At 49.1% G+C, this 24,206-nt stretch overlaps 2 protein-coding genes across 6 annotated transcripts in view; one reads left to right on the plus strand and one right to left on the minus strand.

The window, feature by feature from the left end:
• Window positions 1–398: 398 nt before the first annotated feature.
• Window positions 399–17,280, plus strand: IDH3A (isocitrate dehydrogenase (NAD(+)) 3 catalytic subunit alpha). Of its 2 annotated transcripts, none has more exons than XM_072737515.1 (11): window positions 399–527; window positions 5,472–5,534; window positions 7,623–7,681; window positions 9,304–9,418; window positions 10,639–10,826; window positions 11,230–11,363; window positions 12,136–12,238; window positions 12,339–12,403; window positions 13,176–13,260; window positions 13,669–13,821; window positions 15,930–17,280. In XM_072737515.1, the coding sequence occupies exons 3-11, from the start codon at window positions 7,658–7,660 to the stop codon at window positions 16,011–16,013; spliced, it is 951 nt and encodes a 316-aa protein (XP_072593616.1). In that variant the 5' UTR covers window positions 399–527; window positions 5,472–5,534; window positions 7,623–7,657; the 3' UTR covers window positions 16,014–17,280. The 2 variants fall into 2 exon arrangements, with proteins under 2 accessions (XP_072593616.1, XP_072593617.1); XM_072737516.1 differs by having other exon boundaries at window positions 430–527; window positions 7,598–7,681.
• A 250-nt stretch (window positions 17,281–17,530) lies between these two features.
• ACSBG1 (acyl-CoA synthetase bubblegum family member 1) overlaps window positions 17,531–24,206 on the minus strand; it is a 49,047-nt gene continuing 42,371 nt past the window's right edge. For all 4 annotated transcript variants that reach the window (XM_025999942.2, XM_025999933.2, XM_072737514.1 and 1 more), the window contains 3 exons: window positions 20,305–20,444; window positions 19,628–19,874; window positions 17,531–18,175 (listed from right to left, as the gene is read on the minus strand). In XM_025999942.2, the coding sequence (XP_025855727.1) occupies window positions 18,090–18,175; window positions 19,628–19,874; window positions 20,305–20,444 (473 nt within the window). In that variant the 3' untranslated portion in view covers window positions 17,531–18,089. The remainder of the gene's footprint in view (window positions 18,176–19,627; window positions 19,875–20,304; window positions 20,445–24,206) is intronic.

The following is a 24,206-nucleotide window of genomic DNA, read 5'->3' on the forward strand; positions in this document are numbered from 1 at the left end:
CCCCCCCCCCCCCCAGGGCGAGGCCTCCTCCCCGGGCACGAGGGCCCCCGCGCTTCCCCGCAGCGCCCGCGGCCTGGCCCGCACGACCTTGCCGCCCGAAGCCCCGGGGACGCAGCGCGCCCCACGTCGGTGACGCTGTCCCACAGCAACAGGCGTGTGCGGCGAGAGCCAGGCGTCCCCGCACCCGCAGCAAACCGCGAGGAGAGGCCGCCCGCCGCCCGCCCCCGCGCCCGCACCGGCACCCGCACAGCAGCAGCCGTAGGGGGCGGGGCCTTCCCGGCCGCTTCCGCGTTGCGCCTCCGCACGTCACCGCGAGAGGAGCCAGGCGATTGGCCAGCGGGGACGGCGGCCGCCCGGGGCTACCGAGCCGGCAGGGGCGGGGCGGGGCTCCGGGGGCGGGGCCTGGAGGGGGCGTGGTTTCGCCGGGGGAGGGCTCGGCCCCGGGCTGCGCGGCTGCGCACTGCGGTCGCTGCTGCCGTCGCGGCGCCAGGAGGGACGCTATGGCTGGCCCCGCGTGGATCTCCAAGGTGGGCGCCGGGCCGGAGTGCGGCCGGCGGGCACGCGGCCAGGGAGCCAGCGGGCGGGGGCGGGCGCGCGGGCCTCGGCGGTCGCGGGCTGTGGCTGCGGCCCGGTGCGCGGGCGGTGGCGCCTGAGGCGGGGCCAAGGTCACGGCGGGGCCCGGGCATCCCCAGGAGCGCCGCGCGGGAGCCCGGCCTGAGCCTGGCGCGGGGGCCGGGGTTGCGGGGCGGTGGGGACAGCCGGCCCACGGGCCCACCATCGGACGGCGCGGGGTTTCCTCGCAGCCGGGAGATCCCCGCCCAGCCCCTGCCCCGTCCCGGGGCCGAGCCCCGCGACCTGGAGAGCTGTCGCTGGCCCTGACAGCTCGCGGCGCGGGCCGGGCCGCAGGGGCGCCAGGGGGCCTCGGCGACGCCAGGGGGCACCGAGGTCGCGGCGGAGCCTGCCTGCGCCTGCAAGGCGCTGCGGCTCAAGGTCACGCGCCGTGTCGGGGTCGGAACTGGGCGGCCGCGGGGTCCGGCTTCCTAGTTCTCACCCCCGTACTGTCTGCTCTGCGGCCAAGGTCACACCGGTGACGCCACGGGAAAGTGGGCCCTCGGGTCTCCTGTTGCTCCTCACAAGCCTGGCCCCCTAGAAATCTACTACAAGCAATTCAGGTTGTTTTTGGTGAAACTTGGTGCTATTCTCCTTTTGCTTTGAGCTTAGAGAGTGACCCAGATCACTGTGATTTAATGAAAAGAGCCCTGCGGGGAGTCTGCCCCCAAGTCCTAGGTTTGAATCCGGACAATGCTACTAATGGGCTGTGTGACCTTGAGCAAATTACTTTACTTCTCTGAGCTTTGGATGCCCGTCTGTAAAACACCTATACTTGCCTCACAGAGTTGTTTGAGGGTCCGATAAAGTAATGTGAAAGTACCTAGCACATGCGGAAGGAACACACATCTGAAGCTTTCCCAGCAGCCACCAGCAGACAGTGGTGCTTGGGCCTCAGTAACTGGGTTCTGCTTGGTTACCCTCTCCAGACCTGGATGTGTGTATGACGGTGACTGTTATGCCACATTTGCTCCTGGAGGTAAAAGTGATTTCTGTATCACTATCTCAGCAGAAATCAAACCTTGAATCAACGAGTTTACTCCCACTTAACACCTGCTTCATCTTTGGTAGGTAGAGTGGCAGACTAATAAAGCAGTTCTGTTGATGGTGGATGTGTTGGGAAATTTGCTTTGCCTTTATTGCGGACTGCAAGAAAAAACCTATATAGTGGTTATTCAGAAAGCAATGGGTTGTGGAGTCAGATGAGGTTCTCCCCTGACACGGATTCCTGTGTGACCTTGGCCATCACTGGACCTCTGTGGGTCCCGCTTCTCCCTTTAGGGGTTGGAGTGGAAGGTGCCTCAGAGACCCATGCCCCAGGATGCTGGAGATGCTGGGCTGATGTGGGTTTCAGTTGGAGTTCCTTCTAGACTTTTATTTGAAAAAAAGTCTGCAGCTTAATTTTTTTTTTGAAGATTTATTTACTTATTTATTCATGAGAGACAGAGGGAGAGAGAGGCAGAGACACAGGCAGAGGGAGAAGCAGGCTCCACGCAGGGACCCCGACAGTGGGACTCAATCCTGGGACCCCAGGATCATGCCCTGGGCTGAAGGCGGAGCTAAACCTCTGAACCACCTGGGCTGCCCCTTAATTTTTTTTTTTTTTAATCCAGAAAAGCTTTATTTAGAGAAAACACTAGCTTTCTAAAGACCTTTCCGGTTCTTTTTTTTTTTTTTTTTTTAGATTTTATTTATTTATTTATTTATTTATTTATTTATTCATTCATGAGAGACAGAGAGAGAGAGAGAGAGAGAGGCTCCATGCAGGGAGCCCGAAGTGGGACTGGATCCCAGGACTTCAGGATCATAGCCTGGGCTGAAGCCAGGTGCTCAACCAGCCACCCAGGCATCCCAAGACCTTTCTGATTATAAAATGCAGTATTTACAATAAGCCAGTTCCCGAGCAGCAAATATTTATTAAGTGAGTATCTGTCATATGTCCAACACTGTATTTGTGTTTTTAAGTTGGATTATGAAGGTAATAAAGGAAGTAAGAAGCAATGGATTCAGATGGCCCAGGACAGGAAGTCTATGAGCCTGGCCTTAGTGTCCTCATCTGAAAGGGACCACTAATACCTACCTTTCCAGGTTTTATAGAGATAACACCATGTAAAGTATGTACAAGTACATTATAAAGTACAAGACAGTCTCTGCTTTTGAAAAAGCTCATTTTGGGGCAGCCCGGGTGGCTTAGCGGTTTAGCACTGCCTTCAGCCTAGGGCGTGATCCTGGAGACCCAGGATTGAGTCCTAGAGTACTACATCAGGCTCCCTTCATGGAGCCTGCTTCTCCCTCTGCCTGTGTCTCTGCCTCTTTTTCTCTCATGAATAAATAAAATCTTTAAAAAATAAAAAAATAATTAAAAAGCTCATTTTTCTTAAAGTTCTGGGTCATTTTACTGACTTAGATGTATACTGCCTTATTCTAAGATCAGGAGAGATGACAAACATGGACAAGACTGGCTGTTAGAGAAGATGTCCTAAGTATTAAAGATGTTTGCTGGGGTGGGGACTTGTCAGATAAGAGAGATGATTGAGGCCGGCTTGTGTTTCTCCAAAAATACTCCAGAGGGAACACCTCTTGTGTGTCCCATGCTGTTCTGGACACTGTAGAGCCAACAATGAGCAAAACAAAAATCTTTGTGCTTGTGGATTGACATTTTATTTTATTTTATTTTTATTTATTTATTTTTTATTTTTTTTTTATTTTTAAAGGTTTTATTTATTTGAGAAAGTGAACAAGGGAGAGCTTGAGCAGAGGGAGAAGTGGACTCCACACTGAGCTCCCCATGTAGGGTTTTATCTCAGGACCCTGATCATGACCTGAGCCGAAGGCAGGCGTTTAACCCACTGAGCCACCCAGGCATCCCTGGATTGACATTTTAAATCACTTTTGGGAGCAGCCCCAGTGGCTCAGTGGTTTAGCGCCGCCTTCAGTCCAGGGCATGATCCTGGAGACCCTGGATTGAGTCCCACTTCAGGCTCCCTGCATGGAGCCTGCTTCTCCCTCTGCCTCTCTCTCTGTCTCTCATGAATAAATAAATAAAATCTTTAAAAAAAAAATCACTTTTGGGTTGAGTCTTTGTCACAAAGACATGGGCCTGTTTTGTAGGATTATTTTCCCCCTCTTTCTGGGGTGGGGTGGGGGATGGGGAGAAACACTCATGCACATTTTATAATGTTGCCTGTCACAGAGTGGCTTTTACATGGCCTCTCTTCCAGTAGCCCATCTGTCTGTGGATGAATCATGTTCTAGGATTAAGGTTTTTGCCAGTGTGTTCTTTTGGGTCTGGCCCTATTTTTTTGGTTTTTCAGCCCAGAGGGATGACTGTAGATGCCACGTTAGAGAATACGGTTCATTCATACCTGTTTGGCTGCTGCTTGGCATCTCATTAGTAGATGCCAGCAGAGGGTCGGGCCTTGGGAGAATTCTCTCCAGAAAGGAAGACTAAGCCACCATATGACAAATGTATCTGCTTAGTTGTCTAGCATGAAAAAAGTTACCTTTATAATTTTTTTTTTAAGATTTTAAAAATTTATCTGTGAGAGTTAACAGAGAGAGAGAGAGAAGTAGAGACACAGGCAGAGGGAGAAGCAGGCTCCATGCAGGGAGCCTGATGTGGGACTCGATCCCGGGACCCAGGATCACGCCAAAGGCAAGCGCTAAACCGCTGAGCCACCCAGGGATCCCCTACCTTTATAAATTTTAATGAATTTTAGTAACTTTACCCTATGTACCCAATTTCATAATAGGACTTTGTACCAGTTTTCAACAACCAAGTTATTAAAGTTCAAAACAACCTTTTAAAACTTGTTTCTAGTGTCTGATAGTGTTGAGTGGAAAACAATATACTGGTGGTAATATCTCGTGGTGGGGTTAGTAGGTCACTTTTTTTTTTCTGTAACCCCTAACCTGACAGTTAACAATAATGACCATGTTACCTATATTATCAGAAAAATAAGAAAAAAATAAGTAAAATCTTCATTCTATATGACACAGGTATCAAATGGTATTAAATATACTTTGTTAGATTTTTGTTATTATAAAGTATAATTACTAAATCATGGGAGAAGAGTAGGCATGACATGTAATTGAAGGATCACTGGACTAGAAGTCAGCAGACATAAACTCTGGCCTCTGTGGTCACTCTGTGGCCTTAGGCAGATCCTGACCCTTGAGACACCAATGTCTCCAGGTGTAGAATGAGTGAGTTGGGCTCTGGAATTTGTAAGGACCCTTCCAGCTCTAAAATTAGTGATAGCTGGGCACCTGAGTGGCTCAGTGGTTGAGCGTCTGCCTTTGGCTCAGGTTGTGATCCTGGGGTCCTGGGATCGAGTCCCACATCGAGCTTCCCACGGGGAGCCTGCTTCTCCCTCTGCCTGTGTCTCTGATTCTCTGTGTGTCTCTCATGAATAAATAAATAAATCTTAAAAAAAAAAAAAAAAAACAAGATTAGTGATAGTTTTCTTAGAGTATGTGTTCACCCCAAATTGACCCAGTAGTCAAGAACGTTGACATAAAACCTTCCAGGTCATCTGAGAAAAATCCAGTGTTTGAGCTAAAAGGGTATAGTTTCATTCCACCTTCAATATTTTTTGACAACTTCTATTCATCAAATCAACTTTAAAAGTGTATAGTACTTAAATTTTCAAAGCAAAGATAAACCAAATATTTAGGTTTTCAAATCTGAGATAGCTTGTCACATTGAGCTAATACATGAGAAAAATATTCCTCCGAAGTTCCGTAATATATGTGTGCAAACTTGCAGCAGCAGCAGCAGCAGCTATCAGAAATGGCCTCGTCCCCACCTGTATATGGTTTTTAATTCTATGCATGACATTTCTTTGTTGATATTGATGTAGGTCTCTCGGCTGCTGGGGGCATTCCACAACCAAAAACAGGTGACCAGAGCTTTTGCTGGTGGTGTGAGTATAATTATCTTTTATTTTTTTCCTTTTTAGAAGTTTCTCAAGAAAGATGCTCTAGCACATTCATTATATAGTTTTTTGTCACCATTTATTTAAAATTAGGAAAAACTTGCCATACTTATACTGGATATTTAAATTGTGGCTGACACGCGTAAATCCATCCGATTGCTTGCACATTTAAGAATTATGTTACAGCTGGCTCTGTTATGTCTTAAAGGAGCCTGGTTAAAAATAGAAATTACCCTTGAGCCTAGCCTTGAGATTACTTTACAATCTCATTTTCGTAAGATTGGGTTTTTTTGAAACCAGTACAAGTTGAGAGAAAATTGTTGAGAAGCTTCAAAACCTGCTTTGCATTTTTATTTTATGAGCTTCCCTAAAAACAGTAGATTGACCGCTAATTAGGAATGCCTCAAACTCATCTGAGCCCTGTGGGCTCATATGTCCTCATGCAGTCTTTATAGACTGTCATGTTAGTGGATCACCTATTTCTCATGAAATCTGCTGCTTTTAGAATCCCCAGCATTAGAATTCTGTGCTTTAAAAGCTGATACCACATTTTTAGAGCATTCTAAGACTGTGGGTCAGTGACTTCCTGTTTGTTTTTATTTTACCCCTTTCTCACAGAATCTGATTTGGATTTCGTAATTCCTCTACTCTCATATAACTCTATTAAGACCTGTTTCTTCCGCTTACTTTCTCTATCGCGGAGGAAAAGTATATTCTTCTGGTGGCCTAATGCCATTTATTACTATGTGTTGGGAGAACAGGAAGAAGAAGCCAGAGGGTTCTTTGGCTTGGCTTATACAAAAGATGCAGAAGGAGGCTTATGCTTCACGCACAAGGCTGGCCATGCTAGCATTTCTACGCACTCCGAAAGCTCATGAGACCATCATTACTCTCCACTATCACTTGAAATGTCTGTTTTGTGAAGATATTCGCCTGGCAGGGAGGGGATTATATCTGAAAGAAAAAAGAACAGAAACTAACTTTTAAAAAACTTTCTTCAGTAATACAGAGGAATTCAGAAATAATGAGTCTACCTGCTCAGTGACTATCAGTGGAAGGCAAAAGGCCAGGGACACTTGAATCAGTGATTTCTTAAAAAATGTAGCACAGGCAAGGAAGACTGGAAAAGATGGGGACCACTGTCTGGGCAGACTTCCTGCTGAGAGAAGGTCCCCTGATAATGACACGTATTGTCTGCAGATGGTGGGCGGGGAGGGGTCTGAATATGATCTTAACTCATTGAAATCCCATCATGATTTCCCTTTACACATTTTTATTTCTACATTTGAAATGCTGGCTGGATTGTTTGAAGCCTCTGTAATAAACCCCTGATGTTACATTATAAACACACTTGCCATTCTAGGTCTACCTCAGACTCTGCTGATGTGACCGCACTTGCTGTTCTTGTAGGTCGCACATAAAATCTCTGCCGGGCTCCCTCAGATGACATTTGTCATGGAGGAGCCAGTGTCTCTGCTCAGAAAAGCAGAGCACTCAGAAAAGACACTCCCCCCCCCCCCGCCACGATTCAAGTCTGATTTTCTCTGAGTTCTAGAACAGACTGCAGCCGTATTCTGGAAATGTGTCTGAGTGTTTTTTAGCCTGAATAGGTTGGGTGAGGACCTAAATCTCCAGAATCCCACTGGAGAGGAGAGCAGTTGCCTTCATGAGAAACCCCCTGAATTTCAGTGAAAGAACATTGTGGAAACTTTGTTCTCTTTGGTTTCATAGACTTAATTGGTCTCTTTGTAGCTTGTCTGAAATGTGAATTGGGAAGTCTACTTAGTAGTTTATTTTTGTTTTATCTAAAGAGCATCACTTACGTTTTTTCAAAGCCTCAGAACTGAGGTGAAGAGTAGAGTTGAGTCTCTAGAGTCTCGCCTCCATCTTGGTGAACTCTCCAGAGGGACATCTCTTTACTCGAAGGCCTTTGGGTCTTCTTGAGCCCCTCACTGCTCCCCACCAATGAACTGGATTTCTCTGTCAGTGATGTTCTTTCCCAAACCTTCCAAAATTAATCCAGACTGTCTTTGCTGATATCTCACACTCAGGTTCAGACAGTCACTTTAATTCCAGGAGATGGTATCGGCCCTGAGATCTCAGCTGCAGTTATGAAGATTTTTGATGCTGCCAAAGTAAGTGCGTTTTAAAAATGCCTTTAATAATAACGTGTACAGACCTTTTCTTAGCCAATTGGAGTCTCAAGATAAGTTACTCCTGTTTGTGTAAAGTGGGGAGGTTAGTGCAGTGTGCACGGGCTTGGTTGGACTCAGTCACCTGAGCAGTGCTGTTGCATGTGTGGGTCTTGAGGTCCTGCCAAGGCACCTGTCTGCCTCATATCTGCCCTCCTGCCAAGAAGAATAAAACTGATACTTTAAAAAACTGTAGATGAGATTTTTGAAAGATAAAAAAAATTCTTTTTTTTTTTAAAGATTTTATTTATTCATGACAGACACAGAGAGAGAGAGAGAGAGGCAGAGACACAGGCAGAGGGAGAAGCAGGCTCCATGCAGGGAGCCTGACGTGGGACTTGATCCCAGCTCTCCAGATTCACACCCCAGGCCAAAGGCGGCACTAAACCGCAGGGCCATAAAAAAAATTCTGAAGCATTATTACCATCAAGTAGGAGATATGATTATTCTAATAGCCCAGCCTCCCATGCAGCAGATAGTTGAAAATGCTTTTGTTTGGGGAATTTGGGAAAGTTGGTTGTGTTTAACATGGCAGTTAGGCAAGGTCCTGCACTGTCATAATACCGCCCACTGTGGGGTGAGGACGGAGATTTGTTTAAACCATACATACTTAGTTTTCCTAACCATGATCCTACAGAGGATCCAAGGCTGCGATAGTAGCAGATGCCCCAGAGAACTGGGTGCAATTGCTCACCCAGTTGCTCAGGCTGGGGCTCCTGAGCAGCTTACATGCTGTACCTGGGGTTTTTAACTGGCTTTATTGAAGTACCCCACGGTTTGTCTGTTTGCAGGGTGCGGTCCAAGTCCGTGGTCTGCAGCGCATGCAGACTTGTGCAGCCAGCACTGTGGTCTAACTTTAGAGCATGCTCAGTCCCCAGACAGAAACCTGACCCACCTTCATACCCGCTGCCCATCCTGCAACCCTCTCAGCGCCCTCCCCCCTTTGCTTGCCCCAGGCAGGCACTTGTCTACTTTCTGTCCACACACTTGCCTCTTCTGGACATTTCATATGAGTGAGGTTTTGTACTATGCGGCTTTTTACGATGGGCTTCCCTCACTTAGCATGTGATCCCTGGGTTCCTATGGCAGGCATACTTCTCCCTTCCTTGGGATATTTTTTTTTTTTTTTTTTTTTAAGATTTTATTTATTTATTCATGAGAGACACAGAGAGAGAGAGGCAGAGATATAGGCAGAGAGAGAAGCAGGCACCATGCAGAGAGCCCAATATGGGACTCGATCCCGGGACTCCAGGATCATGCCCTGGGCTGAAGGCAGACGCTCAACTGCTAAGCCACCCAGGCGTCCCATCCTTGCAATATTCTAATCGTAGCCATGTTAGGGCTTTTGAGAGATAAGTGTGCAGGTGGCAGCCAGGTTTGAACCAGACAGGGTAGCACAGAGAGGCGCTCTGGGCACACTAGGGAGTGACACCTCTTCGGATGCCAGGAATTTTCTGGATGTATATTATGTGTTTTCACTCATTGCACCCAAAGTTGGAGAAGTTTGTAACTGTGTGCGTGCCAGTCACTGTGCAGCTCACTGTGCTCTGTGCCTTGACATCTAGGCGCCCATTCAGTGGGAGGAGCGGAATGTCACTGCCATTCAAGGACCCGGGGGAAAGTGGATGATCCCTCCTGAAGCCAAAGAGTCCATGGATAAGAACAAGATGGGCCTGAAAGGTAGTGGATGTGGCGGCTCCTATGGGTTTCTGCTTCCAGTGTCCTGTTTCTGAGAGATTCTGTGTTGAAGCTAAATAGGGCCTGACCGTATTAAAACGAACCATCCTGTGTGAAGCAACGTACTTCTTTCTGTTCTCAGAATGTCTTTATTTGAATGTTGCTAACACACTGTTATGTTAGTTTCAGGCACACAACCTTCTCCACATGTTGTATTGTGCACCCCAAAAGAAGCTACTTAGTTATGGTCAGACTGCTTTCATTTGGGGTATATTGTTCCCCAGTAAGAATGTTCAAGGGTTACTGGCCAGTGTCAGTGAAAGTATATATTTGTGCTAGGTTTATCTTCTGCACACTTTTCACGTTTTTATTATTTTAATTAATACATGCTTCAGGTCATGATTCAAAATACGAGCATGTACCTGATTCCCATTCAATACAGGCTGTAAGTCCAGACAGATGTAAGTTTGAATCCCATCCCGCTTACTGCTGGGAGGCTTAGGCAAGTTTCTTACTCTTGCTTTTGATCTTTTGTTTTTTTTTCCCTTCACTTTTATTTTATTTTTTAAAGATTTTATTTATTTATTCGAGAGAGAGAGCACCAGCAGGGAGGGACAGAAGAAGAACCAAACTCCACACTGAGCAGGGAGTCCAATGTGGGACTTGATTCCAGGACGCTGGGATCATGATTTGAGCTGAAGGCAGACACTTCACCCACTGAGCTCCCCAGGCACGCCTTTCCTTCACTTTTAAATGACAGTAAGAGTGTTGTTACCTCATTGGTAGGGGCGAGGGTCAGATACTGCGGAGCCTGGCCCTCTCCCATGAGGTATGCAGTGTTACTAAGGAGGGCAGTAATGTTCCAGAAAGCTTCCATGGAACTCTTCCTCCTTCATTGGAATCAGGGAGATAAAGTCAGAGACAGACACCCTCATGGTGGCCCAGGTAGATTAGCCGGTGACCTAGGAGTACCTGAGAGTGACAGCCATGCTTAGAAAACAGAGCACTGCCTGTCCTTTCAAGTGACTCTTGGTCTGTTGTAAAAGTGTCTGTTAGTTCCTAAGCATGCATGTTACATGTGTCACACAGCTACTTATCCAAAGTTCTAGTGGGAAAGTGAAACAAGGAAGAATTGGAATTTCAAATAAATGTTCTGTACTTGTGTTTATAAAGAAGAAGAAAACCCCAGAACCCTGTTGTCATCTGGGTGCTCTTTACTACAGGCCCTCTGAAGACCCCAATAGCAGCAGGCCACCCATCTATGAATTTACTGCTGCGTAAGACATTTGACCTTTATGCAAATGTCCGACCATGTGTTTCAATCGAGGGTTACAAAACCCCTTACACCGACGTGAACATTGTCACCATCCGGGAGAACACAGAAGGAGAGTACAGTGGCATAGAGCATGTGGTATGTTCATTTCACACACTTGCACTTGGGACAGTTTTTCCGATTCCCGTTTGTTGGACACATCTCGCACAGACAGCTGCCTGTGACCTCTGCAAGGTGTGGGCATGGGCCTCAGTCCTGGCTTGGCATCAGGCAGTGGGGCTTGGACCCAGGCCTGGGGAGTGCCCTCTGTTGGAAGTTTGAATCCTCCAGTTCACAGCCGTGTTCTTGGGCAGGTGGCCACCCCTGCACCTCAGTTATCCTCATCTGTTCAGGGGGCCTTATGTTACCTACTCCATGGGGCTGGGGCGGGACTGGGGCTGATGATGTTATTAGCCTCTGGGACGCCCCACATCGGGGTGCATCCTCACCGGCCACGGCCCAGCGCCGGGCCAGTCCAGTGAGGCAAGGACCTGCTCTTCAGATCGTGGATGGGGTCGTTCAAAGCATCAAGCTCATCACTGAGGAGGCGAGCAGGCGCATTGCTGAGTTTGCCTTCGAGTATGCCCGCAACAACCATCGGAGTAACGTCACAGCTGTGCACAAAGCCAACATCATGTGAGTCCCGGCCAGAGCCCCACGTGCTCAGGTGGTTCGTGGGAGCGGGCAGTGATCCAGCTTCCCTTTCTTCCCCTCAGTCAGCGGGTCCAGGTCTCTCTCATGTCTCATGTCCTGTGTATGCAGCAGATTGGAGGGTGGGAGTTCAGGTCCTGGTATGTCAGGAGAGACTGAGCATTATCAGAGAAGGATGCTGGAGTCTGGGTCCCCATGTGCTGTGGCTGTGGTGTACCCAGGCCATGCAGTTCAAAGGGCAGGGGCACTCCTGTTGTCCCAAGTAGACCAGGGGAGCGTCTCTAAAATGGTCACACTGGGGCTGCCTGATGGATGGTTTGTGGTTGTCTTCCTGCTCACTCCACTGCTTAAGGCAGCTCTGGGTGTGTGCAGAAACTGGTTCCCTAACCTAGGAAGGGGGTTGAGCATGTGCAATAGTCCAACCACTTAAATGATTGATTAAGTTTATCTTTTAAAGCAATTTTAACATTTTCTTATTAATAGATATTTCTTAATTTTTGCTGGACTTAGAACTAGTTAAAAATCATAGTCTTTATTATGATAAAACGATTTTACATTTTTATGCCCTTTTGTGCTTCCGGAAATATTCTAAAACATTTTCAGTTCGCATTTTATTAACTGCCAAAAAAATAATTTTAATATAATTGAAATCTGATATCTGGGCTTCTGAAACATTTCTTGAACTTCTCTTTACTCTCTGACCTGATCCTTTTCTTTTTGCAAGTCTTTTCAACAGTTTTTATTTGATTAAATACAGGCGAATGTCAGATGGGCTTTTTCTACAAAAATGCAGGGAAGTTGCTGAAAACTGTAAAGATATTAAATTTAATGAGATGTACCTTGATACAGTATGTCTGAATGTAAGTATACGTGCTTGCTTACCTGCTACTTTCTGCGGCGTGCTGTGGATGCAGCATTGTGCCGTGTTGGTCGCTAAACACACAGATTTGTCTCTTACAGATGGTCCAGGATCCGTCCCAATTTGATGTCCTTGTTATGCCAAATTTGTATGGAGACATCCTTAGGTGAGTCCAGCTATTCCTTTTTAGTCTATAATTTATTTATAAATGTCCTAAAATGAATGTGGCTTAAGGATTTTGAATCAATTTTTATTAAGTATAGCGTGTGTCATATGAGTTGGATCCTAGCGATTTGGGTGGTGATGTCAGTGATTAGAGGTTGGATGGGTTATTCATCTGTTTGTCAGATCGGCTCTGGGCTGTTGTCCCTCTTCCCATGCTGAGATGTTTTGTTGGTTGATTTTGCCGTGTTATGTATAGCCCTTGGGTGGTCATTTTTACCAAATTTTTGTGACTTTTGGCAGAATTGCAGGCTTACAGAAAAGGAAAATTGCTGTGTCCCTGGCCCCCACCACCTGAGTGCCCGCATCTTAGCACCCCTGCTGGTGTCGCTCCTCCCCTCCCCCTTCGTCCCCTTGTCCCTTGCCCCACAAAGGTGGCCACTATTCCTTCTCCACCTGTTAGTGGGTATTCTGCTGTGAGAATAAGCTTCTCTCATTTATTTGCATCCATATTTGTATCAGTTTGACTCTTGGATACAACTGTGAGTTACATCCGACATCACCATCATTCATACTGGCCGGCGCATGGCCCTTTGAGCTGTGTTGTGTCCCCTGGGCATGGCCTACTGTGCGCTTTCTGAGACAGTATGCTGCCCCTTCCTGACTGTGGCCCTGGATCAGCTGTTTCTCAAGGAGCTCTGCTTCCTTTTGGCGGGAAGTCTGGGTGAGGCGTTTCGTTTTCCAGAATACTCTTTGAAATGTTTTTCTGCTGCTAGTGACCTGTGCGCGGGATTGATTGGAGGTCTTGGTGTGACACCAAGTGGCAACATTGGAGCCAACGGGGTAGCGATCTTCGAGTCGGTAAGGCCCTGGGTAACCGTGAAGCCGCCGTCACAGGAATAGCCTGAGGCCAGGGTGGGTTATCTGCATGGATATGGTTCAGTTGTTGAGTTTTCCCTGGGGTTCAGGTTTTATATAAGCTTATTCATTGATTTCTTCCTTAATTTTGTATCCTTATCATTTATTATGTCCTTTCTCAGTTACATTTTATCGGAAATCGGAAAAGATTGTTAGTCCGTATTTTGCACTTTTTCTCTGCGACTTTGGCTATTTTTCTGAGCCTTTACTGCCAGGACCCATATCTGATGAGTTGGGCACAGTAGCTGTTCCGTAGCTGTTGCTCATTGAGGAGGAGACAGGACCAGGCCCAATGTGCTGGGAAGAGGCTGTTGGCTGTCCCCCGACTGTGCTTGTGTTCCCCACCGCTAGGTTCACGGAACTGCTCCGGACATTGCTGGCAAGGACATGGCCAACCCCACGGCTCTCCTGCTCAGTGCTGTGATGATGCTGCGCCACATGGGGCTTTTTGACCATGCTGCAAGGGTTGAGGCTGCGTGCTTTGCTACAATTAAGGATGGAAAGGTATCAGTCGTCTGCCATACTTATGCTGTGCCAAATACCTTCTTTTTTTTTTTTTAATATTTTATTTATTCATGAGAGACACAGAGAGAGAGGCAGAGACACAGGCAGAGGGAGAAGCAGGCTCCACGCAGGGAGCCTGATGCGGAACTCGATCCCAGGACTCCAAGATCACGCCCCAGGCCAAAGTCAGGCGCCAAACCACTGAGCCACCCAGGGATCCCCCCAAATACCTTCTTGAACACATTTTGTCCGGGTGAAAGCAACAGGCAATGGCACCCCGAGCACACTCAGGCCGTGTGCACACACGGGAGTGTGTTCTGTGAAGAGAGGAGCCCCATGTTTCATGAGGGAAGGGTCAGGAAGCTCTGATGCGGAGACCTGTGTGCAGCAGGAAGAGCTGAGATTTGGAAGCCAGAGCCATTTAGGCCTGGATATCCTGTTGGCAGTGCCCGATCTGGGCCAGGCCCCTGCTTCTACCCACAATAAACATGTGTCATGTACATTGTGGGGTCTGCAGAGTATAACCCAGGAAGCAAAGCTAAGGTCCAGGCCTCAGGGGCTGGAATCTCAGGGCAGATCCAGATGCTGTGACATGGTACACAACATGGGTCTGTGTTAGGAAAGTAAAACAGAGCTTTTCTGAAAGTAATCATAGTGGCCAATAGAAACAAAGTACTTGCATGACTATGTTTTTTATGCTTCTCATCTCCACAAACCTCTCCTGTGAAGGAGATGCTACAGTTAATCCCCTTTTCTAAGTGAAGGGACCGGGGCACAGAGAAACGGATTATCCACGGTCCCATGGCTCCTTCATGGCAAAGTTGGGGCTCGCACACAGTCTTGCTCTGACTCAGCAAGCTTTGCTATTCCAAGCATGGGCAGAGAGTATGGGGCTCATGGACACTAGGCTGGGCCTCCAGGGCCTAGGATTCGTTTCTAGAAGCTATCCCACCAAGCCCCCAGAGCCCAACCTGCTCTGCAGAGCACCGCCTCAAGTACACAGTGACCCTTATAATTGTGCAGGACACAGTGGGACAAGAGACAAGTATCTCGAGATCCCATTCAGACTGAAGGGAGGACAGGCTGTCAGAGGACCCATGGCAGTGTGGCACAATTTCTCTTCTAAGGAGGAGAGTTGGAGAGGCAGTGATTGAGGGGTGCTGGGCCAGCTCCACTGGCGGAGCACAAGATTCCTTATCTTGAGCTCATGAGTTCAAGCCCCACACTGGGTGAAGAGCTTGCTTAAAAAAGAAGTTAGTGGGGATCCCTGGGTGGCTCAGTGGTTTAGTGCCTGCCTTTGGCCCAGGGCGTGATCCTGGAGTCCCGGGATCAAGTCCCGTGTCAGGCTCCCTCCCAGCATGGAGCCTGCTTCTCCCTCCTCCTGTGTCTCTGCCCCCCCCCCCGCCCCTCTCTCTCTGTCTATCATAAATCAATCAATCAATCTTTGAAAAGAAAAGAAACACTTAAATTGTTTTTTTTTATTATTTTTTTTAAATTTTTATTTATTTATGATAGTCACACAGAGAGAGAGAGAGAGAGGGGCAGAGACACAGGCAGAGAGAGAAGCAGGCTCCATGCACTGGGAGCCCGACGTGGGATTCGATCCCGGGTCTCCAGGATCGCGCCCCAGGCCAAAGGCAGGCGCCAAACCACTGCGCCACCCAGGGATCCCAAAACACTTAAATTGTTAAAAAAAAAATTTAGTGATTCAAACATTACCTTAGTATTTCTCAGCTTCCAAAAATATCTCAAAGTATGTTTTTTTTTCTTTAACTTTAAAAATTCCCCAAGGGATTTATGCTTTTGTTTAAATGTCCATAATCAGATGTTTTCTTAGGATCTACTGTATGGAGGGAAATTTTTGGAAAGCCTCCTGGCTTCCCTTTGTGGTGAGAGTATCTTGTCTTCCCCAGGTGTTTTGTGTGCGCTCACTGGAAGACCCTAGTCTTCCTGGGTGGGAACACAGTGCCAGCCTGCGGCCTCACTCTTCCACGGGTGGGGAGCCAGACTTGCCCTGCCAGCATCTCACCGGGGGGCTTTCCATAAAAACAGCCTTGTTTTGGTCGAATGTGTTGTTGCATTTTTATCTTTGCTTTTTCTTTTCTCAGAGCTTAACAAAAGATTTAGGAGGCAACGCAAAATGCTCAGACTTCACAGAGGAGATCTGTCGTCGAGTACGAGATTTAGATTGAGGATCCAGCGAATGGAGTCTGTCCATCATTCCCACCCGATGCCACAGGCACCTGTGCTGGCACCTCCTGTCTTGCACACATTTGGTTCTCTTCTTTCCTGACAGTACATTTTTAGATACGGCCTTTTCTTAACAAAATCTGTGCAGAGGGTGCAGGTGACGTCCCTAGGCCTGCTTTCAAAGGACTTTCCCTAAGCGCTTGTTTTATTTATTAAATGTCTATCCAGTATATGTTTTTTGTAAACTCTTAAGTGGACTGTATCGTTTGCCATGTTAATCATTTAACACTTCAGTTAAAATGGTTTCTTCAGCTATAAATGCGATACAGAATTAACAAGAGAAAACAACTTTTTTCAGAAGACACTGTTTTCCTTGGTTTATGAAAAATGTAATAGAAACAAAACAGATTACAGACATGATAGCACAAGGTAACATTCTTATAGAGCTAAGTGGGCATAGGAGGTTTCTTAGAAAATTCAGGTCAAAACCAGTGACAATGGCATATTTTTTAGTGATGTGGAAGTAGACAGGTGGGTCCTTCAACGTGGATTACTGAGTGTGAATAAAGATTTCAAACCCAAGCACTATGTAACGAGAGATGTATTTTTGGTAATAAGACATAGGTAGTATATTGGATACAAAGACACGTGTGTTCAGTTACTTTGTTATCTGGAGATGCACCTTCATGGCCAGAGCTTTAATGGAGGGCAGGGGCGGACTTTCCACTGGACATGTGAGGGTGAGGAGTCTCTGGTGCAGAGCCGGCTACAGGAGCCTGCAGTATGACTCAACACCCCCCATGGCAGCTGAAGGACCCCACCGGGAATATTCTGGCTGTGAGGAGCTGGGGGTGCTGGCTGGCCTGCCTTGTCCCCACGGCACTGAGCCACTGCCCTCCATGTGCCATAGCAGTGCCAGTGAGAGCTGAGCCTGCAGTGGGGGCTGGGCTCTGCTGCTGACCTCTGCCCCTTCCCCTTCCCCCCCTGCAGCACGACTGTCCTTTATGTCAGACTCTAAGTCACTATTTTTGTGAAAAGCTATGCGACCCCCACAGCAAAGGCCACTCCTGTCCTCTCCTGCCCCTGTGTGGCATTCAAACCCCTGCACTTTGCACACTGCACCCAGAGCACAGGGGATTTTTAGCATGCGTCCCACCTGAGTATGTTTAGGCTTATAAAGCAGACTTCAGGCTCACATGTATTTTACTTTGTTCAGGCTGCAGCTTCCTCTGTTGTGTTGGATCGCCCTAATAAAGACTTCAGAACTGACTGAGGTGCATGCTTTCTCCACCTGTCTCCTGGCGAGATGCCAGAGGTCCCTTTGTCTCTGGGTATTCAGGGTGCAGGGGGCTAGCGCCAGCCACTTGCCTTTACAGAATATTCCCCTCAATGCTCTCCTGCACCTGTGCTTGTCCCAGGGTGTCGATGGTCACGCCCATGGCACACCATCCTATGGCTTAAATACCCACGACTCTGGCCTGGCCCGCCTGCTCAACCAGCAAGAAAGATTGGGTACTTGTTGGCAATTCTGTTAAACAGTTTAATATTCAAATTACACTCAGTACAATCAAACAGGCAGCAGCAATTTATTAAGCTTCAAATCAGTTGGCAATTGTGAGGTGCCCGAGTACCTGGACTCGCAGGGCAGGGTTGGCAGCAGCCACAGGATTCCAGAGTCAGTCCGCCGTTAGGTGAGTTAAACTGTTGGCTTCCCTGCAGGGCACAAAGTCACTCTAGCTGCCCTTCCTCTGCCTCCCCCAGCACACAGCCTGCGCACTGGACTGTCCCCCTGCCTGGGACTCAGGCCAGCCGCCTGCCCTATAGTTCTGGGAGGACAGCTGATCTCATTTGTCACCTGAACAAAAAGCAGTGCTGAAAATTAAAACTATGCACGTGTGAAGCTTCTTGGCATCATCAGCTACTGTTGGCATCAAACCTGGCAGAGGGCCATGCCAGTGCCGTGCCTGGGCGTGGAGGCCTCAGCCTTGCCAGGAGCTCACACTCCCAGACTAAGGGGCTCAGGATAACCCTCCAAAAGGCCTGCTGTCTTCAGCGGAAACTGGGAGGATGGCTCCAGCTTACTTTCTCTGCTCCCGGTAAAAGGAGTCGATGATGTCTTTATACTTGTCCAGAACCGTGAGCCGTTTCAATTTCATCGTGGGACCTGAAAGAGTGATTGGAAGGAGGAAGTGAGGCCTGGACTCAGAAGTCTGGGAAGAGGTGTGGACAGGGTCCGGGACAAGGCAGGCCTGCAAGGTGGTGCCCATGACCCGTGCTCCTGGGGCTGCACCCCGGCGTGGTCCCAGCGGAGTGATATGCATCACAGAGGACTGGGTCCTGGCACAGCCCCGATAGAGGATCATGCCCGCCTTCTTTAACTTGCACCCGTGTCTCCTCCGTATACTTTCTGCTTTGTCCTTTGGGTGAAGAGATTACTCAGACTATCAAACGTAACAGCAGAATGATGGTTTCTTGGTCTCTCATGGATCATTCTGGAGCAGGCGAGCCACTGTGCTGTGAGCGCACAGGCAGCCTGGGGACAGGGCCCCTGGCAAGGAATAGAGGTCTCTGGCTAACACCCACAAGGGTGAGCAAGAAAGTGGCTCCAAAAAAAAAAAAAAAAAAAAAGAAAGTGGCTCCAGTGGCAGCACCAGGCCAACATTTTGACTACGACCTTGTGAGACCCCAAGCCAGAGCCTCCCCACCGCCCACCGCCCCCAGTTAAGCTGCCCTGGATTTCTGACCCACAGAAATCAAGATAATAAATGCTTATTGTCTCAAGCTGCTAAATTTGGGGGTAATTTGTTACAGAACAGTAGTGAGTGACTGGCCTGCCAAGTGGGGCATCATGCTTTGTTCGCCTAATGGGCAGGGGACGGCCTGGGCTCGTCAGGCCTCTACCGTGGTCTCTGTGAGCAGTCTTTCCCAGATCATTGTTTTTGCGCTTGGTTCTTCCGTCTGAAGCATGGTTGAAAGAGCTCTGATTCAGGTCAGGGGCAGTGTAGCATCCATATGGCGCTAACACACTCCTGGTTGTGTAACTGGAGACCTCAAAGCCAATTGCATATGTTAGCTGTTTAGAGAGGATACCTGTCCTCCATGTGTTGGCACCAGACGAGCAAACGAGCTGCGGTGTCTATGGAAGCTCAGCAGCTCCCTCGAGGTGTTGGAGGCTCCCCTGGCCGTGAGCACCCCAATGTGCTGCAGCCCAGAGTGACCTCAAACATCCAGCGGGGGCTGCGCCAGAGCCAAGGGACTCCAGCCCACACACTGACAGGGCCTGGGGACCGGCCACTGGTCCCATTGTGATTTCAGGGGGAAATGGCCGCACAGTCCCCACAAAGTTAAAGGTTGTAGTTCAAATTAATGGATTCAAAAAAAAAAAATGTATTCCAGCACACATTTTGTGAATGTGGCTGGCTCTCCACAGGCTCATGCCCAGGCACAGGGCAACTGTGACCCCCTTGCTGGAAGGAGGTGGCTGTCCACGTGTCTGTGGCTTGTGCTTGTCCTGGCTGCTTCCTGGCAGGTACCTCGAGGGCTCTGCCAAGGCCTCCAACCTCCCACGCAGCCCCTGGAATCATGAAAACAAACAAGCAAGAAAACAAACCCCTACCCAATTCTCCACCGGAGATGGAGAAGTCCTTCTGCAGAATGGCCCACTTCTGGATGTGGTAGGGTCGGGCGGCCGCATTCTTGTTGACCCTCTGGATGCCCTGCTCAATGGCCTGGTACACGGCCTCATCCTTTGTCCCCACGATCTCAGACACGGTGGTGGCTTTGCTGCCCACCCGCTGACAGAACTCCATGGCTTGCTCAGTCAGGTTGTCAGTTGGGTCGGATGTATCGGGGTCCAGCGTGCACTGAAAAGCCAGAGGTCAGACAGGCCAAGCCTTGCTCTGCGAGACACCAGGCCTGGTCTTGCTGCCGAGGCCAAGGGTGTGGATCACACAGTTGTCTCAGAGAGAAGGCTCTAGAATGGATAGGCCACCCTGTGGTGGGAGGACACCTGAAAGGACCTCAGCCAGCAGAACTGCAGTCTGCCACAGGGACCTCCTGAGGCCCCACCCATCATCCTGGACTCTGAGCTTCTAGCACCTTCGGAGCTGGGCTGAGCTGGGACGATGAAGGATTGTTGAGGCAGCACTTTACCAGCTGTGTTCCTGCCCCTTAGTGCACATGGCCAACAGATGATTCCAGTGGAAAGTCTCGAGATCTGTGGGCGTCCTGGCTGAGCGTGGCTTCTGACCCACGGAACCCCTGCCCCTCTAAAGCCAGACCCCCCCGACATACCTTCAAGGTGAGAAGCATGGATAGGAACTTCCTCTGGTCCCCGATCAGCATGGCATTGCTGATGATGGGCAGCTCCGTCTTCACGGCCTCCTCAATGGGCACGGGGGGCACGTTCTCTCCACCGGCTGTGATGATTAATTCTGGGGAGGCAGGGCAGAGCACCCCAGCACAGGCTTTAGTCCTGATGCCCGGCTGACCCAAGACACCAGCCTCGGCCAAAGACCCTGGAGGCAGGAGTGGCTGACAGTCCTATGGGTACTCGGCAAATGGGGGCATGCTCTCAGAAGCCCCTCACACCTGTTGGGGGCACACCTGCTTGGGGGGGTGGCTGTTCCACACTCAGTGTTCCCATTCTTTGCTCATCATCCAAGACCCTGCCTGCTCAGACTTCCCATCCATTGCCCCCTCTGCCCAACTCGTTCCTCAGTGGACCTTCCCCTGACCCCCTGCAAACCCTGCCAACCCCCTGCACTGCCGTGTACCAGGTCTTGTGCTAAGTGTTGCATGTGCACTGGTTCACTGGCCCCTCATGACCAGCCCATGAGGAAGCTCATTCTGCAGATGGGGAAACCAAGGCACAGGGAGGTTGTTAGGTGGCATGTCTTTGTAATGATTCTATTTATTATCACAAATGTTCACAATATCTATGCATTCTTGTTGGCATGTTAGACAGTTTTTGTAATGACATGTCTGAGGTCACGTAGTGGAGCAGAGCACAATGAGGTTCCAGAGCCCCTGCTATAAGCCTCTCACCCTGCCTACACCTTCCCAGTACGCCCTCTTGTCTCTGTCTGGTGCACCCCCTGTTCTGTGGGAGCCAGCTCAGCTGCCCCCTTGGGAAGCCTGCCCTGCTTGAGTGCACGCTGGCTCTCCCTGCTCTGAGCTGCTCTCACTGTGTCCACCCCTTGTCCACTGGGTCACTCATTCAGGCTCCACCCAAGACACCTGTGTGAGACCAGGTGTGGGCACTTAGTGCTCTGGTCTCTTCTCTGGAAGGTGGCTCTGCCAGGCCAGAGGGTAATAAGTAGGCATTTACTAAACACACTGGGACTGCCCCCCCCCCCCCATTCTAGTACAACGTGCTGATCACATTGTGTGCAGGTCTTATGTGGATGTTAGGCCAAGTAGGGTGAGACAGGCCCTGGTTGCAGGGAGCTCACCAGGCCATGGAATAGGGGTCCAGCAGAAAAAAAAAAAAGGAATAGGGGTCCACCCAGATGTTGAACATGAACTAGGTCTAACAGGCAGAGGGCATGTGTGCGCAGCAGGTAAGGCAGGGAGGCCAAAGCAGCAGGGAAGCAGGGCCAATCACAGGCTCCCATGGCCACTGAGGGGCTGCCCTGGCAGGGGGCAGCCCCTAAATGGCTGGGGCTCCAAGTTTCAGGGCACCGGTGGTCGTTGGGGTGAGGTGTGGTTACCAAGGCATGCTGGCCAGAGAGGAAGCCTTCAGACCAGTAGGCTGGGGGTGGGGGGTGGGGGGCAGAGGTGGGGTGGGCAGGGCCTCAGCCTTGTCTTCCTCCTTCCCCCTCCCCTCCCACCAGCACCTTTCACACGTTAGTAGCACAGAAGCCCTCAGCAAACGGTATAGAAAGGAGCACCTGCCAGAAATCCTCACAAAACACTCAGGAATCAAAGGTCGAAAGTGTCCTCCCCCATCGAGACCAGGAACAATCCACAGACGACCGGGTGGTCTGTGTCTGTTCACCGCTGCTCTCAAGGCCCCACCCACACAAGACTCAAGAGAAACACTCAGAAGAAATGGAAAGGAGGAAACGAAAGTGTTGGGTATTTGAAGACAAGGTCCCAAGACCCCAGGCCTCCGCAGAAATCAGCTGGCATGCCGGTGGCATGCACATGGATAACCGCAGTGTGTAAACAGCACCCCAAACATAAATTACTTCGGAGCAGACCTAAGGAGATATGTGCAGAAGTGTCTACACCGAACACAAAAAGACAGTAAACACAAAGCATCGCCAGAGGCACGACATCTAAGGAAACAGCAGGGATGTTCTTGTGCTGGACGCCGATGACAGGAGCTGCGGGCCAGCTTCCCAGCTGTGACATTTGTCTTTGCTCTTGGTGGTGTGACTGCCCAGAGGTTTGTTTTGTCTTTAATGTAGTACAGTTTTGTGAGTCCCCCGCCACAGCTCCTGTAGCAGGAGTCCCAGGTAGACCCTCCTCCTTCCTCTAGGATGAAGGGTTTCTGTGTTCCTCAGAAGCAGGGAGGGCTCCGTTCTTCATAAGGAAATGTTCTATCATGCACGAACTAGTTTATTCTGTGATGCCTTCTAGATGTGCTGGCACAAGGCATGGATTCCCTGTGGCTGTCTTTTGACTTTCTGTTTGCAAGATGCTGCTGGACGGTGTGGCTGACCGTGGGCACCACGACCTGCCCCTTATGTCAGAGGCCTGGGCTCTGCATTTCCCAGGACTAGCCGGCTTCTAGCTTGGGAGACTCACGTTTCGTGACGTTGTGGAAGTAGACACCCATTTCTGTCTTTGTCCATGAATGAGGATATTCAATTTTTGTTAAATGCCTTCACAATATATGCAGACATGATGATAAACATTTTAAAGCTCCATTAAAAGGATTTGTTATATTATATATCCTGCATTTCCTGAATAATTCCACTTAGTCATGATGGGTTATGTTTTATGTGCTGGCATAGGCTGTTTGCTACTATTTAATTTAGGATGTTAGCATATGGATTCATACAAATTGGTAATCTATGGTTTTCTTTTTAAATACAATCTTTCAGATTTTGGTGTCAACGTTAGACTCACCTCACTGAAAATTTGAAAGTTTTCCTTCTTTTCTATGCTCAAAATCAGGTGAAGTGCTGTTGTGATTCCTCAGTGAACCTGCTGGTCATGGTGTGTTGTGTGTATGTGTCAGGGGGATGGTCCCTGTTTGTTCCTTGGGAATCCGTCTCTTTAAGTTTTACTGTCTTTTCTGGAACTGCTTGCATTTCCCCTGAAAATGATCTAAGTCATGTTTCTAAATATATCTGCACAATGCTGAGCGATCTATTCCACGTTTATGGATTGGATGATGCGATATTGCAAGGAGATACATTCTCACCAAATTAATCCACAGATCTGATGGAATAAAAATAAAAATCTTGGCAAGTGTTTGGAGGTTATCCTACAGATAAAGACGGAGGCTGCAGGCCTCACACAGCCCGATGTCAGGCCCCGTCACAGAAAAACTCAGGGTCCCAGGACAGGCAGCCCAGGTGCCTCCCACAGTCCCCTGGTGGGTGACGCCCTAAGGAGAGGCTGGGTCAGAGGCTACTGACCTGGAGAAAAGGCATCTGGGTCCCAATCTTTAACCATATTGTTGTAAAAGGTGGTCCAGCTGGGCCTTCCCAGGTGCAGGTCCTCAGTGGCCGGCACCAAGCCAAGCCCTAGGCGGCGCTCTCGACCCACCTGAGCCACTGGAGATTGTGTGTGCAGCCTCAAGGCTCAGGCCAGGCTCCCCAACTCTGTCCTGAAAGTCAGTCCTCTGTGGCCAGCAGGACCCAGGCTGGATGGCACCCCGGCCTGTGCGATTTCCAGAGCTGTTCACCCACTCCCTGAGCTGGTTTCCCCTGGGAAACGGTGTGGACTCCCCAGACGGATGTGTTTGGGCTTACGCTCCCTTAGGCAAAGTCTCCAGCTGACCTCTGGGAGGGCCACAATCTTCACGGGAAATTTCTTTGAAGTCTCCTGTTTTGTTTTTTTTTTCCTGTTTTATTTTAAATGCTATATCCAATATGTGTTCTTGATATCATTCCCACATTTGCATGTAAAATTCACACTATGTCCCAGAATCTTCTGGAAAGACCTGCTTTGCTTTTCCAGGGAGTCTGGATCCAAGCTCCACCATTTCCTAGCTGGGTGACCTGACACAAGTCCCTTCA

This window comes from Vulpes vulpes, chromosome 14 (genome assembly GCF_048418805.1).
Source record: "Vulpes vulpes isolate BD-2025 chromosome 14, VulVul3, whole genome shotgun sequence".
NCBI classification, from domain to species: domain Eukaryota; kingdom Metazoa; phylum Chordata; class Mammalia; order Carnivora; family Canidae; genus Vulpes; species Vulpes vulpes.